An 18,433-nucleotide genomic window follows, 5' to 3' on the forward strand; every position below is an offset into this window, starting at 1 on the left:
CGGGTGTGGCAGGATCAGGAAGCAGAGAGAGGTGGGGGTGGGGCCGGGTCTAGAGGTAGTGCTCCTGGGGCCCAAGGAAGGCACCAAGCCGTTGGGGGTGAACAGGGTCAGGAATCAGCAGTGGCTCCCCAGGTATCTGGGGCCCCAAGACTAGGAAGGGCACAAGCTAGGAGTAGAGAATAGTGGGGGAGATGGAAGGCTGAGCGCGGCTGGCGGAGTCAAGGCTCAAGGCGCGGTGGGCTGCATAGTAGACTTACCCCCAGAGAGGCCTGAGGTCGGGAGAGCGGGCCAGGAGAGTTAGCCAGTGGTGCAGGTCGGGGAAGCAGGGAGAGGTGAGGGCGGGGCCAGGTCCCATGGAAGCAGTGCTCCTGGGGCCCAAGGAAGGCACCAAGCTGGCCTGGTCGAAAACGATCAGGAAGCAGCACCAGTTCCCCAGGTGTCTGGGGACCCAAGACCAGGAATGGCACAGGGCCCAAACCAGGAGCAGAGAACACTGGTGGAGATGGAAGGGCGAATGAGGCCGGGGAAGTCAATGCGCGGAAGGCTCTGCGATGGACCCACCCCGAGAGGCCTGAGGATAGGGTAGAAGGCCAAGAGAGTTAGTGGGTGGTGCAGGTCCGGGGGAGCAGAGAGAGTTGAGGGCAGAGCGGGTCCGGAGGCCGAGCTCCTGGGGCCCAAGGAAGGCACCAAGCCGGTGGGGGTGAAGAGGGTCAGGAATCAGCAGTGGCTCCCCAGGTGTCTGGTGCCCCAAGGCTAAGGAATGGCACAGGGCCCAAGCTAGGAGTAGAGAACAGCGGGGGAGATGGAAGGGTGAGCGCGGCTGGCGGAGAGCCCAAGCTAGGAGTAGAGAACAGAGGGGGAGATGGAAGGGTGAGCGCGGCTGGCGGAGTCAAGGCACGGAGGGCTGCACGGTAGACTTACCCCCAGAGAGGCCTGAGGATGGGAGAGCGGGCCAGGAGAGTTCGCCACCTTGAATTTTTAAGTGCTCTGCAGGGGCTAGTTAATTTAAATTCTCACCTAACTGGTTTAGCTCGGGCTTGAGCACCCCAGGGGCAAGATAACAAAACAGATTAGGAAGTTTATTTTAGAAGTTGACTTTAAGGCTTATATAAAGATCCCTTAGAACTTTGGGGATTTTTGTTTCTAGAGGTGTTAAGATAGAAAAGGAAAGTGGGGTGAAATGCTGATTTCTAAGGGAACATGCCTGGGATCAAAATCCCAGGTGATTCCACTTAGTCCACAGTGCAAGCCTGCCCGCAAATTTAAGAGATCCAGTGACCACTCTAAGAGCAATTAACTGGTCGTTGCATTACCGGGTTTTTGCATTAGAAAGATGTATAGATAGGAGGGTCTTGTCTACACCCGTGCGGGCAGTCAGGGTCCATTAAGAGGACTAAGAGCCTTTAGCTAACATCAGAGAGTAGCCCTGATCAGAAAGCCTCAGTTGCTCCTTCATCTTTAACGGTCCCACGTGAAGACTCAGACCAAAAATAAAAGGAGGAAAAAGAGGAGAGACTGCCAATCCCCAAGGGTGGCGCGGCATAGAGGCAAAGCTGCCTTTATCCTCCTGATGGGAGGTGATAGGAAAAAGAGATTGCCGATCCTCAAAGGTGGGATGGCTTAAAGGCAAAGCTGCCTTTATCCTCCTGATGGGAGGTGATAGGAAAAAGAGATTGTTGATCCTCAAGGGTGGGACGGCTTAAAAGCAAAGCTGCCCCTTGCCCTCCTGATGGGAGGAATACTCACAAACTCTGCGCATTCCAGGAGCTGCACTTTCAGGCACCAGCAGCAGGGGTCTCTCCCTCTCTTTGCGGGTCGTTGGCCACTGGCCCACGAGGGCAGGGGGAGCAGAAGCAACGAACGGGGTCAGGACGGCCAGTGAGCACTGACAGAAGAAAGCCCTTCCAGGGAGGCTGGTCCCAGGTGCAGTGAAACAGCAGTGATACAGCTCCAGACACAGTGAAACAGCTCCGTTTGTTCAGTGGGAGAACTAGAGAAATTATAGTGTGGAGGCAGTAGCCAAAGCCTCAGCTGATAGGTGCTCATAGTATGCTTTATTTACATGTGGCAGTGGGCTCCTATCTTCCAGACTATCAGGCAATGCCTGATTATCATATAGAAAAAACCTGGGGGTAGTTTTTACTCCAGGTAACTATGCCAAAGGTCATGTTCCAAATAAGGTCAGGCATCCGTGCTGGTGGCATTTTCCAGGTAAGCCGGAAAAAGAGCAGAAGGCCCCCTGCTGAAAGGGCGGGTCTTTCAATTGGGACCCAAGCCCCTTAGGGCTATCCGGACATGGAGAACTACAACCCTAACAGCAGGGTTTCCCAACACCCAGTTATGTACCATGAGCTATTGTATTAATCTCTTAGCATGCTTAAAACTCTATCACTAATACATATGAGTTGGAGAAACAGTATATATAAGGTTCAAGACTATCTTCAGTTTCAGGGTTTTGGAACATTTCCCTGACAGATAAGGGAGGACTGTCATGTAGTCTGAGCATTTTTTATTGATCCTATCATTCCTTCTCTACCAAGAAAGAAACTGAAAAAATTGATGATAAGGTTGCAATAAAGAATGATTCTTGATGGATGATGACTCAAAGGTTAAGAACAACAGTTGTTGTTGCAGAGGACCCAGGTTCAGTTCACAACACCAACATGTTGGCTAACAACCATCCACAACTCTAGTTTCAGGGGATCCAAAGACCTCCTCTGGTTTCTTCCAGCACTGCAGGACATGAGTGCACTTACATGCAGGCAAAACACTCATATACAATATTTTAAATAAATTTTTAAAATTGTAAAAGAAATAATTTTTCTTGAATGTATTGAATGTTGACTCTTGTTTTGATTTTATATTTATTCTCTTTTAATTAAAATGTTTATGGTATTAGAGATTGAACCCAGTGCCCTGCACATGCTGACAAATGTGCTACCACTGAGCTTGTGTTTGTCATCATTCTCCTGTGTCTTTTATGAGTCTCCTAGGCCACCATCAGACTAATGACCAGATGCTGCTCACAAATGGGAACCTGATAGGAATCATAAGCAAGAGGGTATCTCACTGTTATCAGTTAGCTGATGGCAGAAAAGTGGGTTACCTGGTGCTTATTTGAAGGGATGGGTTCAAAGATCATAGTAAATGTCAGATAGATATGGAGCACTAAGAATTCAAAGAGGACATGGCTGAGGTTCAGGATGTGTTGGAAACACACAGCTACTTTTCTACTTATCACTTTCTCCTTTCGGCAATGTGGAGTAACAGACCCTTACAGTCCAGCAGAAATACTATCAGTTCTAAATATTCACACCCGCCTTGGAGACCCATAACATTTTTCTCCAATTTTGTTAAGGCTCACATTAGATCCAGTGCCTCAATGAGACTGGATCAACAGTATGGTCAGTGTTCATTCATAACCTACCCATGTTCACGTCTAAACATCACTATATCAAATGTCTTCCTATGGAACAACATGTGTGTTATACTACATTTATAACTATAGGAATCTCTGAATAAATATCCTTTTGAAGTTAAATTTATTGTTCCCTCTCAACTAGCTCCTGCCTCTGCTGAAATAAAAAGTAACACATGATTTCCAGTCTGTTCCATGTAGCACATGCCCTGATAGTCCCCTCGTGTCTTCATCTTCTTCATTGCTACATTGATGATCTTACTTTGTGTGGATTGTTGGGTTATTAGTTTCAACTCAAAATTTAAATGCTTTTCTGTACAATGGTCTGGAAATTTCTAAACTCCTATTGCTACTTCCACAGGGGGAAGCTTGTCATGATATGTGAGAAAGGCTTAAGAATTATTTAGCCTGCTGAAAAAAAGAAACATAGGTTGTTAAATATCTTGTGATCCATATAAAGGTGATTTAAAAAATAATCTTTCCCACTTTCCATGACTTTTAAAAAAATTGTTTTCATTGAATTTTTGTGTATTTCATACAGAATATCTCAATCAGTCTTAATCATCTTTATACCCTGTGCTGGATAGCTTTAGTGTCAACTTGACACATCTGGGTTGAGGGAGCCTCAGTTGAGGAATTGCCTCCCTTGGACTGGCCTGTGGCCATGTCTGTGGGGCATTTTCTTGATTGTTGAGTGATGTGGGAGGGCCCAGCCCACTCTGGGTAGTGCCACTCCAGGACAAGTGGGCCTGTGTTGGGTAAGAGAACAAGCTGAGCAGGGGCCAGAGCAGCAAGCCAGTAAGCAGCATTCCTCCATGGCCCCCTCCAGCTCCTACTTCCAAGTTCCTGCCCTGAGTTCCTACCTTGGGCTCCCTGATGAACAGTGACCTGGGAGAGGTAAGCTGAATAAACCCTTTCCTCTCCAAGTTGGTATTGGTTAGCATGTTTTGTCATAGCAATGGAGAAAGAAAGACAGTCATTGGTACCAGAGAGTGGGGTATTGCTGTGACAGACCTGACCTTGGTGTTTTGGGGAGGACTGTTGGAAGTGTTTAGAACTTTGGGTTGGAAAACCATTGTGTGCTCAGAGTTTGTTGCTGTGGAGCTTGGAACAGTTATGCTGAAAGAGTTGTAGATGATGGAGGCCTGGCTTGTGAAGCTTCAAAGGGAAGCAGAGACTATCAGGACTGTTCATGTGAGATTTTGGATTGAGAATCTGTGGGTTCTGGTCAGCTGGGGCTGAAGAATCAGCTGTGATTAAGAAGAGACCAGAACCTGAAGGAAAACCTTTGCTTTACTGGGACAATTGATGCTGGTTAGCTGGGGCTGAAAAATCAGCTGTAAGTAACAAGAGACCGGCATCACTGAGGTGAAGTGTTCTGGGAGGTGTTTCCTCAGGGTCAGCACAGGACTTGATAATGTGTAAGAGTCTCCTGCATGGTTCTGGTGTTGAAAGTGTGAAGGGGTCACAGAGAACAGCTGAGGCTTGGCACTGTGAAAGCCCAGGAAAGGCCATAGATGAAAGTGCAGATTCAGTTGCAGTTAAGACCCTAGGATTGAAGGGGTCATGGAGAGAATCTGAGGCTTTGCACCTGGTGAGGCAGAAGAGGCCATTGGTGAAGGTGTACTCTCAGTTTCAGTAGAGATCCCAGCTTTTTGGAGATACCAGGACCATGGGCCGACCACCAAGGACCACAGTAGGTGTAGAATGGAGCTGGCCTGGGTCTTCAAGATGAGCTGTTTGTGCTGTGGACAGCAGAGTCAGAGAAGTAGAGCTGCCAGAACCCTTTGGAGGCTAGAAGATCATGAGTGAATCCCAGATGTCCAGCCTTGAGCTACTTTGTTGGACTTTGGTTTTGTGTAAGTGTGCCCGATTCTTCCCTTTGAAATAAGACAGTACTTGTTTTGGACTTTACAGAAGCCCACCCACAGTTGAGACTTTTAAAAGAGACTATGGACTTTTCGGTGTTTGGATTTTTTAAGGACAATGGGATTTTTAAAGGTTAACATCATATCTTGGGGACAAGAATTGGAAAGCTTATGGTTTAATAGTGATGTGTTTGTGTGTCAAGTTGACAAGGGGTCAATTGTGCTGGATAGCTTTAGTGTCAACTTGACACACCTGGGTTGAGGGAGCCTCAATTGGGGAATTGTCTCCATTGGACTGGCCTGTGGCCATATCTGTGGGGCATTTTCTTAATTGTTGAGTGATGTGGGAGGGCCCAGCCCACTGTGGGTAGTGCCACCCCAGGGCAGGTGGGCCTCTGTTGGGTAAGAGAGCAAGCTGAGCAGGGACCAGGGGAGCAAGCCAGTAAGCAGTGTTCTTCCATGAGCACTCCAAGAGTGCTCCAACTCTTGCTTCCGGGTTCCTGCCCTGAGTTCCTACCTTGGGCTCCCTGATGAATTGTGACCTGGGAGGTGTAAGCTGAATAAATCCTTTCCTCCCCAAGTTGGTATTGATCAGAGTGTTTTGTCACAGCAATGGAGAAACAAACTAAGACATACCCCCATCCCCACTGGTACCCTCTCACAGCCCCCCCCCACTGGAATTCATACATTCTTTCATTTGTATTAAGGCCTATTGACTTAAGTTTAGTGTTCCCAAAGGTTCCTCAGGACAAGGTCATGTACTGAGGTTTAGTCAGCCTATCTAGAATCTCTTGCTTTAGGAAGATAAGCTCTTCCTCACCTAGCAGTAATCAGTTGCTAATATTTCTTAACTAAGTTTGGGGTCTGCTGTCCATTTCCACAGCTCCATTTCTATGCTGGATTATTGTCTGCTTAAGTTTGCATGGGACTTGTGTACACTGACGCCATTGCCATAGATTCATATGAGCAAGGTGCCAGGAACTTGTAGGACTCTATTTCCATACAGTCAGGTATCTCCTTCCTGGCCCCTAATCTTCCCCACCCATCTTCTGCAATGGTCCTGAGCCCTGGGTGGGTAAGTTTAGTATATAGTCCTGTCAAAGAACCAGCATTCCATAGACTCTTAATCTCTACACTTTGGCCGTTTGTGACCCTTTTTGTGCATTACTGGTCCTCTGTTGCATGAGGGAGCTTCATTAATGAGAGTTTAGAGATTCACCAGTGACCTCTTTACCCCTGTTCTATTTTTCATGAGCCTTAGGTGTAGAGGTTACATTTTAGATGCACTTAAGCCTGGGTACTTCATAGATGATGTCTGTATGTAAACAGTTGTGGTACACGGTAATAGTCTCTGTCTGGTGCAAAAAAGCTTCTTTGATGAGTGGCAAGTGGGATATTTGTCTGTAAATACAAGGATACATATTTTGCACATAGTAAGAAATTACATTAGTCTAGGGATGTGACAGCCTTGGGGTTTTCTTTAAGTTCTATAACCTCCCCAGACATGTGTTTTGGTTATGTTTACAGTACCACACTGAATTTCCTACCACTGAGTGGGCTTTGAGGCTGATTAGGTAGCTGTTCATTGTCCCAAAAATAAAAGTGTCACTACTGCACTAATTTCCTATGCTGTTCCAGCCATTGATGTGGTTATTTGGTCTTGAAGCTGGTGTTGGACCACCAATTGATGTTGTCCCTTGGCACTTTCATAGTACTCTCCAAAGCTATGAGAGCTAGCCTTCAGAGGAAGTGGTTTCCAGGTCAGTCCCAGGTCCATTGCTGCAAATCCTGTGTCCAAAGTATGCTCTGACTTCAGTAGTAGGGTCTTACCTTCAAGTTCTGTGAGGCAATCAAGGGCTATGGCAATAGCCTGTTTAATTTTGGTGGTCTCTTGAAATACCATAGCCTACAACTCAAAGGAAGGTTTCTCCTGTCTGTCACTGTTTCTTGTTATGTAGCCTTTAGCTATATACTTGGAATCATGTAGAGATATTGTATGTGTAACTTTTCCTTAGGTTGTTGGATTAATATGATTCCTTCTGTTTTTTTTTTAAATAGCTCAGCATTATTTATCTCCTCTCTCTCTCTCTCTCTCTCTCTCTCTCTCTCTCTCTTTCTCTCTAACATTTTCTCCATGGCTTCTGCATTTAAAGTGTCCACATTTTCCCCTTATCTTACTTGATAATACCAGTTCCTCTGGACCCGCCTCTCTTGAGCTCCTTCTTTCCCTTTATCCCCAAATTTCCTTGCATAAACCTCCCTCCCCTTCCCAAATAAATACCCCAAAATTTATCCATTTCTCTCTTTGTAACACCTGACTCCTACTGTTCTCCATCAAGTTCTTTCTTTCCCTTTAGTTCATAATTCCTTTTCATTATCCTGGTTCTTGCAGTTATATCTGGATACATACTCACATATAAGGATTTGGTGCTACGATACACATATGAGGGAGAACATATATCCATTTGTTTTTTTGAGTCTGTGTTACTTCACTTAGTATAACAGTTTCTAGTTCCATCCATTTACCTTCATGATTTCATCTTTCTTTACCAATGAGAACTCCATTGTTTAAATGCATTATCCACTTGTCAGTTGAGGAACACTCAGGTTGCTTCTATCTCTTAGCTACTGTGAAAAGAGCAGCAACAAACATGGATGTACAAGTGTCTCTGCAATCGGATGAGTTATTTGGGTATATGCCAAGGAGTGGTATAACTGGGTCAAATGGTAGGTTCATTTTTAGTGTTTTAAGAGTTCTCCACACTGCTTTTTATAGGGGCTGCCATGAGTTTGCAATCCCACAGCAGTCGATGAGCGTTCCCCTTTCCGCACATTGGCTCCAGCATTTGGTATCAGTTTTTTCTATTGATCTTAGCCAGTCTGACTCAGGTAAGATGAAATCTTAGTGTTTTTTAATTTGAATTTCCCTAATTACTAGTGATGTTGAACACCTTTTAAGATGTTTCTTAGCCATCTTTATTTCTTCTTTTGATAATTCTCTATTCATATCCTCAGCCCATCTTTTAATTGGGTCACTTGCTTTCTTGATTCTTTTCATTTTTGAGCTCTTTATGTCTTCTGGATGTTAAGTCTCTGCCACTTGTGAAGATTTTTCCTACTCTGTGGATTTTCTCTTCACTCCTTTCATTGTTTCTCTTGCTATACAAAAGTTTTTTTTATTTAATGAGGTCCCAGTTGTTGATTATTGACCTTAATTCCTGAGCAATTGATGTCTGGTTTACAAAGTCCTTTCCTATACTTATATCTTGTAGGTTACTGTCAATGTTTTCTTCTAACATTTTCGGAGTTTCAGGTTTCACATTGATCCATTTGGAGTTGACTTTTGTGCAAGGTGAAAGATAATAGTCTAGTTTCATTCTTCTACATGTGGAGATCCAGTTTTGCCAGCACCATTTGTGGAAGATGCTGCCTTTCCTTAAGTATGTGTTCTTTGGCCCCTTTTTCAAATATCAGGTGGCTGAAATTGCATGTACTCATAGTTGGGTCTTCAATTATGTTCCATTGATCTACAGGTCTATTTTTGTGCCAGTATCATGCTGTTTTATGACTATAGCTCTGTAATATAGTCTGGTCTGGTATAATAATCCTCCTAGCATTGCTTTGTGCTCAGCGTTGCTCTAGCTATTTGGATTTTTGTGCTTCCATATAAATTTTGAAATTTTTCTAATTCTGTGAAGAATGTCATGGGGATTTTGATTGGGGTTGCATTGAATCTATGTATTGCTTTTGGTAGGATGGTCATTTTCACAATATTAATTCTTCCAATCCATAAGCATGGGAGGTCTTTATATCTTCTGGTGTCTTCCTCAATCTCTTTTGTTAAAGTTTTAAAATTTTAATGGTAGAGGTCGTCAATGTCTATGGTCAGGTTTATTCCAAGATTTTTTTTAGGCTATTGTGAATGGAGGGTTTCCATGTACCCTTTATACAATTGCTTGTTATTGGTATATAGAAAGGCTACAGAGTTTTGTAGAACAATTTTATAACTTGTCACTTTACTGAAAGTGTTAGTCATTTGTAGGAGTTTTCTGGTGGAAATTTTGGCATCCCTTAGATATAGTATAATATCATCTATAAATGGGTATAATTTGACCTCTTCTTTTCCAAATTAGAACTCCTTTAATTTCCTTCTATTGTCTTATTGTTCTAGCAAGAGTTTCAAGTACTCTATTACAATGGAGTGGAAATAGTGGAGAGCCTTGTCTGGTTCCTGATTGTAACAGGAATACTTCCAGTTTTTCTCCATTTAGAATTATGCTGGCTGTGGGTTTGTTGTATACAGCTTTAATTATGTTGAGGTATCTTAAATGCATGTTGAAGTTTGTCAGAGGCCTTTTCTATATCTATTGAGATGACCGTGTGGTTTTTGATCTTGAGTTCATTTATGACTTATGACATTTATTGACTTATGTATATTGAACCATCCCCACATCTCTGTAATAAAGCTGACTTGATCATGGTGATGATCTTTTTGATCTGTGTATGTCTATTTGGTTTGCAAGTATTTTGTTGAGAATTTTCACATCTATGTTCATTAAGGATATGGGTCTACAGTTTTCTATTTTGGTTGTATCTTTACCTGGTTTGGGTATTAGTATGATGCTGGCTTCATAGAAGGAATTTGGGAGTTCTCCCTCTATTTCTATCTTTTTGAATATTTTAAGTAGTATTGGATATAGATCTTCTTTAAATGTCTGGTAGAATTCTGCTTGAATCCATCTGGACCTTGGCTTTTTTTTTTTTTTCCTTAAGAGATTTTGTATTACTGTTTCAATTTCCTTATATGTTATGGGTCTGTCTAAGCTGTTAATCTCTTCTTTGTGTAGCTGTGGTGATCCCAATGATTTTAGATACACATCCATTTTTTTTTAGCTTTTCAAATTTAATAAGATATAGATTTTTAAAGTATTCCCTTATAATATTCTGGACCTTTTTGTTATCTGTTGTAATGTTTCCCCTTTCATCTCTGATTTTGTTGATTTAGAGTTGCTCTTTCTTTTGCTTAACTGGGCTAAGGGTCTGTCTATCTTGTCTGGCTTTTCAAAGAACCTGGATTTGTTGATTCTTTGTATTGTTTTCTTTGTTTCTATTTCATTAATTTCAGCTCTGACTTGTGCTATTTCTTCTTGTCTGTTGGGTTTGGGTTTCATTTGTTGTTGCCCTTCAAGAGTCTTGAGTTGCAATGGTAAGCCATTTATTTGTGCTCTTTCTGTTCTTCTAATAAAAGCACTTAGAGCTATAAACTTTCCCCTAAGTGTCCCAGAGGTTCTGTTGTGTTGTGTTGTGCTTTTCTTTTAGTTCCAGAAATACTTTTATTGTTTTCTTAATTTCTCTGTTGACCCATTCATCATTCATGAATGTGTTGTTTAATATCCATGAGTTCATGTAGTTAGTAGGGCTTCTTCTATTGTCAATTTTAAGCTTTATTGCATTATGATCTGCTTGAATACATGGAATTATTTCAATTTTTTTTTGTATTAGTTGAGACTTGTTTTGTGCCCCAGTATGTGGTCAGTTTTGGAGAAAGTTCCATGGGATGCTGAATAGAAAGGCTATTCTTTGGTGCTTGGGTGGAATATTCAGTGGTTGTCTGTTAGGTCCATTTGATGTATGGTATCATTTAATCCAGATGTCTCTCTGTTTATTCTTTGTCCAGTTGACCTGTCTAATGGAGACAGAGGGGTATTGAAGTCCCCTAGGATTAGTGAGTTGGGATTAATCTGGGTCTTAATGTACTGTAGTGCTATTTCAATGAAGTTGGGTGCACCAGAGTTTGGTGCATATATATTCATGATTGTAATATCTTCTTGGTCTATTGTTCCTTTGAGAATGAAGTGGCCCTCTTTATCTCTTCTGATTAATTTTAGTCTGATGTCTATTTTGTCAGATATTAGAATGGCAACTCCTGCTTGTTTCTTAGTGTCATTTGCTTAGAATATTTTTTCTGTCCTTTTACTTTAACTTAGTGCCTGTCCTTGAAGGTGAGATGGGGTTTTTTGTAGACAACAAAAAGATGGATTTTGTTTCTTAATCCATTCAACTAGCCTGTGTCTTTTGACTGGGGAGCTCAGTCCATTGATATTTAAAGTTATTCTTGAAAGATGTGTATTGTTTACTGTCATTTTAATTTCTGTTTTCTTTCTTGGTCTAATTGTGCATTTCTACCATTATACCTTCATTTAGTTTCTTTCTGCTGCCCCTTGGGTATAGTCATACCTTTTTTCAGCTCTTTGTATTGCTTCACAGATTCTCTGAAGGGCTGGTTTTGTGGACATGAATTCTTTCAATCTGTTTATGTTGTGGAAAATTTTTCTTCCATGACTTTTAAATATCTCATTGACAGTACACTGCACCTTAAGCAAAGGGCCTCAGAGTCCCTGGTAGTCAGAGGCTGAAGAAGGTACATTTGTGTTATGGTGTTGAAAAGAATACAAATTTTTATAAAAAAGTTCCAAGCTTCCTGGAAAACTCTGTTTTCTTGTGGTCATTCACCACCCCCACATTTAGCTCTTACAGTCTTTCCACCCTTTCTGATGTAATGATCCCTGAGCCCTAGGTGACAGAGGTTTAATACAGGAATCCTATTCAGGGACATGCACACTGCACTCTCTTATTCTCAATAATATATATATATATATATATATATGTTTTTTTTTTTCCCCCAGTATATATATACTGGGGGAAAAAAAAAAGAATGTAAGATTTTCCTCCTCAAAACAGCTACTTCTCGGAAGAAGCTGAGTGTGGGTATGAAGAGTGATACCCAAAGCAGTTGATTTGTACTTTCATTGTGTTTCCCTAACAGGACCTTTGAAAACACCTTTGATTCTTTTCTGGAAAATACTTCTGCAATCTTGGCAAAGCCTCTTTTGAGACTGTCTCTTTGGAGGTTCTGCTCCCTCAAGCAGAATATTCCTGAAAATCTCACCCAGTAGTCTCATCATTTTTGTAGGTTTCTAAATTTGAGTACACACAACCCCCATAGACCTCTCACAACAGTATGAGGCTGTACAAGATTGGTTCCCAGTCCTGAAAGCAGCATCCCCATGTCCCCAGTTCCTGTGCTGTGATGCTGCAGACATTTGTGGTACAATTCACCCAAGTTTTTGCAATAGTAAAGAATGGATAACAAAGGCCTGCATCTCCTCTTTTTAATTCAACTTACACCATCATTTTAACAGAGCCAAAAAAAAAAAAGTTTTAATTTCATGGTGCATGTGAGTATCATTAAACACAAATTATGGTTGACAAGAAAGAAACTTAATCCCACATTTTGGGCTTAATCACCACATAGCCACTTTTTTCATAAGTAAGTTTCTGCCAGTTTATAATGTTGCCCCTTTCACACCTGTCAGACATCTTCTCCAGGGGAACCACATAGTCCCATAGGGACACGTCCCATATCTCCCCAACAAAGGATTGTCTGGCATCAAAATGTCCCCCAAAGGAATCCTGCTCTTGTCCCAGGATAATCTTTGCCTCCGCCCCCACTGTATAGTCCTTCCTCAAGCCCTTCCTCCCAACAGGTTTGTCATCTATCCAGAATTCCACAATCCCAGAGGCAGACTCCCAGCTGACACAGATGTGGGCTGGGTCATGAGGCTTTGGAGGTACTTTGAAAATGACACCCTTATTCCCAACATAGAACCCGTATTCTCCCACTTTTTCCAGAAAGAGAAGCACTTCATTGTCTTGGGTCCGAGTGTTGTAGGAGAAGAGGCTGTAACCACGGGTGAGGTCGGAGAAGGCCTTCAGACACAGTGTGAAGTTCTGCAGTGGTTTCTTCACCTGGGGGATCAGGGACACATAGGCAGTGTCAGATTCTTGAGGGAAAAGAAACACCTTTTCGCCCATATCTGTGGAGAAAAAGCAGTACAAAAAGTTGTATCAGCTCTACAGTTTGATTTGTTCTGACTGCGGACCCAGAGCGGCTTCCTGACAGGACATACAGCTTGCTGTAGCTTATAGAGTTCCTTTAAGTATGTTAGCTTAGCACTGTTAATTAAAAAATGCAGTGTTAAAGGCAGGCTTGGAAAGGGTGTGGTGTCCATGCTTGAAATTCCAGCATATCAGAGATGGAGGTAGGAGGATCAGAAGTTCAAGGTCATCCTCTGCTACACGGTGCATTTGAGGCCAACCTGAACTGCCTGGGTTTATTACTGACAGTAACACAGCAGCATAATGAAATGAATGTCTCAAACAAATAAACAATAAAAAGACAGACGTCTTCATTTGTCCTCTTAGAAAGGAAAATTTAAGGGGCTAGAGACATGGCTCAGTGGTTAAGGGCACTAACTGCTTTTGCAGAGGACCCGGTTCAATTCCCAACACCCATATGGTGGCTATGAACCATCCTTAACTCCAGTTCCAGGGGAATCCAAAGCCCTCTTCTGATTTCCGCGGCATTGCACAACATGGGTGCACTCACATACACGCAGGTAATACACTCATACACATAATATAAAAATAATAAATAAAATTTTAAAAAGAAAGGAAAATTTAAAATTTCTTATATCAACCCTACCTCCAATTTCCTTGAAGACTTCAACTATATAAAAGAAGAAATACTAGTGACAGAAAATTAAACACAAGTGACTAATGGTGATGGACAAAGCAGGCAGCAGTCCATATTCTCCCCCACTAATCAGATCATGAGTTTCCTCCCAGAATGCTTGCAGCTGGGGTTAGGCATATCCTGAAACTTGCTAGGATAGACCAACACTTGTGGTTGGTACAATGTCTGAGGAATAGAATCTTGTGTAAATCATTTGACCTGGACTGTGATCATATGCTGACCTTCCTTCCCACTCTATGGAGCAGCTCTTGTACCTAATTCAGCTAGCTTTGCTTCATAGTAAGAAATGGAAAAACAGTATGAAATCCTATTTCCTAAGATATAAGGGTTTTGTAAGAAATACTTATACCATGGGCACCTGGAGGATGGGAATAAAACACTTAGAGGAAATAAGGCTAAGGAGAGTGAGCGTGAGAGCAAGAGTGAGAGCGAAGCTAAACTTTCATCACTATGTCAACCCCAAAGCATACTTCTCACCTCAAAAGATGATAAGAAATAGTTTATTCTGGAGCCAAATATGAGTGGCCATGGCCCAGGAACAGAAATCCAGGTTACCCCAAATTCCATGTTCTAATGTGGAAGCAGTTTCATGAAATTTTTATAGAACTAAAAAACTGAGGGATATTATAGATAAAATCTAAGATCCGTGGACACTATCAACACCCCCCAAAGAACACATGGACTAAACAAAGAGTAACTTGGCAAGACAGATTTTACTTTTGCATAAGCATGCAATGCATGGTCATTCAGATCCAGTTTAAAAGAATCAGCTCAATGGGAGAAGAACACTACCCCAAGCCATCAGGTTCAGGAATGTATCAGTGCCTTTCCTTAAACAAGTCATACAGGGTATAGTAGAATTAAAGGATTAGAGCTTCTTATCATAAACCAAGTTCTAAGTATTATAGGGTTTGAAATAAAAGACTAATATTTATTATTTCTTGCAGGGGAATATATGAAACCAGCAGAGTTCCCCTTGTCTGAGCTATTAGTGTAACATAAATCAGGGGTGGACAGGCAGGACAAAAAGGGAAATATTAAGACTTCAGTTTAAGAATAAATAAATAGTTTAAAAGCAGTTATCCAAATATGTTGGAGTTATCTCATTGTGTCTCTTAGAGGAAAGAGACTGGCTTAGGCCATCTTGGGGATCAGCTCTTATAACATATCCGAGAAAAGGCCACATGCTAGTATATCTGACCTAGGTACAAGAATATGGATGAGTCTAGGGGATTTTTAAGTGGGTCTCCAGCTAATAAAACAGAAGCAAAGGATCCTAAAGTGTTTAGCAGCGTAGATCATTTCAGCAACAGATGCAAACTCACCAACAACACTTCAATGTGAGTCTCACCAGGACCATACAGAAACTTCCAGAGTGACTGAGACATACCTCCCATGTGACCATACTTAGGAGCCTGAGGAGTTCTCCTAAGTTTTAGAGCCCTCCACTCAAGACAAACCAGGATTCTTGGCTTCAGTTATTGAGGGAAATTCTAGGAACAGCTAGTATAAAGGTAATTTAATGCAGACTTAAGCATGAAAGTTAAAAGAGTTGCTCTAGGGAAGAAAAATGTGAGCTATATTAAAGCGAGTAGAGCTTCCAAGAAGAAAAGTGGTCTTTCTTAAAATAGGCCATAATCTATTTGCCTATATAGCTTTTCTGTAGGAGACAGAGAATACAGGCCAAAGTCAGAGGAAGACAAGACAAAAAGACTAATCTTGGAATTTATCTTTGGTTCTGATACAGCCTCTAAAATTTTTAAATTAATTTCTTAGTTTTAATATTTACCTTTACTTGCATGTAGTTTTTAGTGTACTTATTATTGTAAATTATTTTATAGTTTCCTTTGCCTTTTCAGATGATTTTACATTTCAGTTGAAGCAGATTGCCTATGTGATGGTTTTAAATTTTATTGCCTAGTGTTATGGGAAAATCAGAGACCAGCAGCCTAAGTCAGGTGAGGAGAGTGATTTAATTTTATGCTAGTGGACTGACCCAGGGATCCTTCCATAAAGGATCCAGTACCACCGCTCCAGTTTTAGGGGGGTTTATATTCATGTGAGGAAGACAAGTAAAAGACAAAACAGCACATAGGTGGCAATTAAGTAAAAGGTACATGTGATAATTAAGCAAGGTGATGTATGGCTGCAGGGATTACAAAGACTTCCTTCCAGGTTGACCATAGGGGGTAGGATGGGGGAAGACTTCAGTTTATCTCCCCAGTCTTATCTCTTGTCTAGGAGCTCTTCCTGCTCCAAAGTTCTTAATTACCATCACATTGGAAAAGCTTTCCATCTCCACAATATCCCCTCCTCTTTATTGACATAATCCCTTATGTTATTTAAAAGAAACTTTAAGATATTTTTGACTATTACCTGGCATTTGAGGGCCTCTACTTATTTTTGACAAATTTAGTGAGTTTATCATCCAAGATTTTAACAGGAACGCTAATAGAACCATCACTACTGGTTCTTTTAGTGAGGTGAGCCAGGGACCTGGAGTTTTCTAAGGTATCTTTTCAGGAAGACTCATTTCCCTCTTTTCAGGCCTTTATTTTCTCCAGTAGCTGCCTTGCAGGTTTGATTTACATAAAAACACTAAGAATACCTCCTTTTTGTGGTTCTGGCATCTTTAGTCTTAGATATAAGTTCACTGGCAGACCCAAGGAATTTTCCAGCTTTCAGTTGAGAAAGAAACTGGTCATTTTTCTTTTGGATGCTTTACTTTAAAACTGTCTAACTTTTACCTTTTATTTTTATTACTTTGAAGAAAGAGGTAACCCAATTTGCCCAAGGGAGTCGGGACGCAGACCGCACTGGTTTCTTCCATGCTGAACAGAGACGCAGGGTATGGTAATTGGGGTACTCCTTCAGTGGGTCTATCTAAAAGACTCTCAAATTGCATAAGTTTTAACTGTAGAGAGAAAAGAAAGTCCTTGACCAATGCCTTGAAGATATGAAGGGAGAAGTAAAGGCAAGAATATTTAGCATTACAAGTTCTAGACTGGGAACCAGAAAAAAATCAGAACAGGACAAATTTTAAATGTCCAAATTAAAGTCCGCTGAAATTTCTTGATGAGGGCTTCCAAAAGCATCCATCTATTGAGTTCCTCCTCATTTTTCTTTTGGCCACAAAGGCTGGACTCAAGAGGGATGAACTCAGGATTTGTTTTCAGGCACTCTGATAGCTGTTGGAGTGGCTAGAATCAGTCTTCTAGACAGGGAGAGAAAATACATTTGGCCATCATTTTAGAACAACAGTAGCTGCAGGTGAGCACTACAGTTTTGGAGACCAAGATTTGAAGTCTTACACGTGAGCAGCATTTTCTTGTTATGAACAAAATCACTACTGAGAAATAATTGTTTAAATAGCATTTTACCTGGACTTAAGTCTAATGTCTGGGAAATGAATCCTTTGGACTCTTAAAGAAATATACTGATCACTTTAATTTTTGGTTATACTTTCCTTTTGGGTGCTTAAGGCCATACAGTTGGCCCAAATAAACCAGTTTACTTTTACTTTAAGGTTGATTGAGGAGCTGGTCCTCAGGGGTCACATGGGCTTGGGGGGTGCCTCTGGCTCCTTAGGCCTTTTATTTTACCAGTTCCATCTAGCTGAAGATAAGTCAAAAGGTCCTGCTCAACCTAGGCTTCGCTTGGAAGCATGGAGGAAATGTTTCCTTTCTGTTGACCCTCCTCTTTGTAGACTGGACACTGGTTTGAGTGCCTCTGGTGGGGTCTCCATGACCTCCCCGAACAAGAGGACAGGTGACTCATCACAGCTACAGGACATATCAAGAGACTCCCATAGTCCCCTGGGACATTGGCAATCTTCCAGGGCAAGGAACAAAATGTTACGGTTCCAAATAGCAGCTCCACCCCCTCCCCAACAGGGACCTACAAACTCTGCTGATAAGCAGCCTGCCTTTCCTCTGACCTCTAAAGATAAGCAGAGTTCCTCTTATCTTAAGAGGAAAAAGAAAACACTTCCACACCCTAATCCTACCTGCTTCCCTTCCCTTCCTTTCCATCTTTCCCTTCATGGACATCTTTCCCTTCTCGAGGGAAAGGTGCCCCTTGTGAAATAGATCTGTGTCCACTGAGAATTCCATCTGAGCCTCCACTCCATCCACGCCGCTCGCTCCTGCCCATTCTTTACCTATCAGATGGTGCCATGACTCGGATCTTACTTGAAGGGACCTCGCACGTAAAACTTTTGGACTCGCTTGTCATTACTGGCCTCTGTGAACACCACTAATTCGGCATTAAGGTACACTTCCACCCTCTATCTCTCTCCCCTCTCCCATTCCTTTCAGCTCTCTCTCTCCCTCTCTCTCCTTCACTACTTTCCCCTTCACTACTCTCTGCCAGTTCTCTTTTCATCTCCTTTCCAATCAAATTCGGTCACTCCCGGACCTCACTCACGGCCACTGGACAACACTGGTTTCTGCAACCGTTGAACTGCCCGGCACAGTTACTGTGTCTGTCCACGCCCACCTGGGAGTCAGACCTGCCTCCCCATCGCACTCAAATCCTTTTCCCTACCTCAGC

General features: G+C 42.0%; 1 protein-coding gene across 1 annotated transcript in view; it reads right to left on the bottom strand.

Moving 5' to 3' along the window:
• Nucleotides 1-12,485: 12,485 nt before the first annotated feature.
• Nucleotides 12,486-18,433, bottom strand: part of LOC103740274 (mucosal pentraxin-like) — a 16,640-nt gene continuing 10,692 nt past the window's right edge. The window contains exon 2 of the mRNA XM_008840862.2: nucleotides 12,486-13,163. Within this exon, the coding sequence (XP_008839084.2) occupies nucleotides 12,568-13,163 (596 nt within the window). The 3' untranslated portion in view covers nucleotides 12,486-12,567. The remainder of the gene's footprint in view (nucleotides 13,164-18,433) is intronic.

The sequence above is a fragment of the Nannospalax galili genome, unplaced genomic scaffold (assembly GCF_000622305.1).
Source record: "Nannospalax galili isolate Female #2095 unplaced genomic scaffold, S.galili_v1.0 scaffold579, whole genome shotgun sequence".
NCBI lineage: Eukaryota > Metazoa > Chordata > Mammalia > Rodentia > Spalacidae > Nannospalax > Nannospalax galili.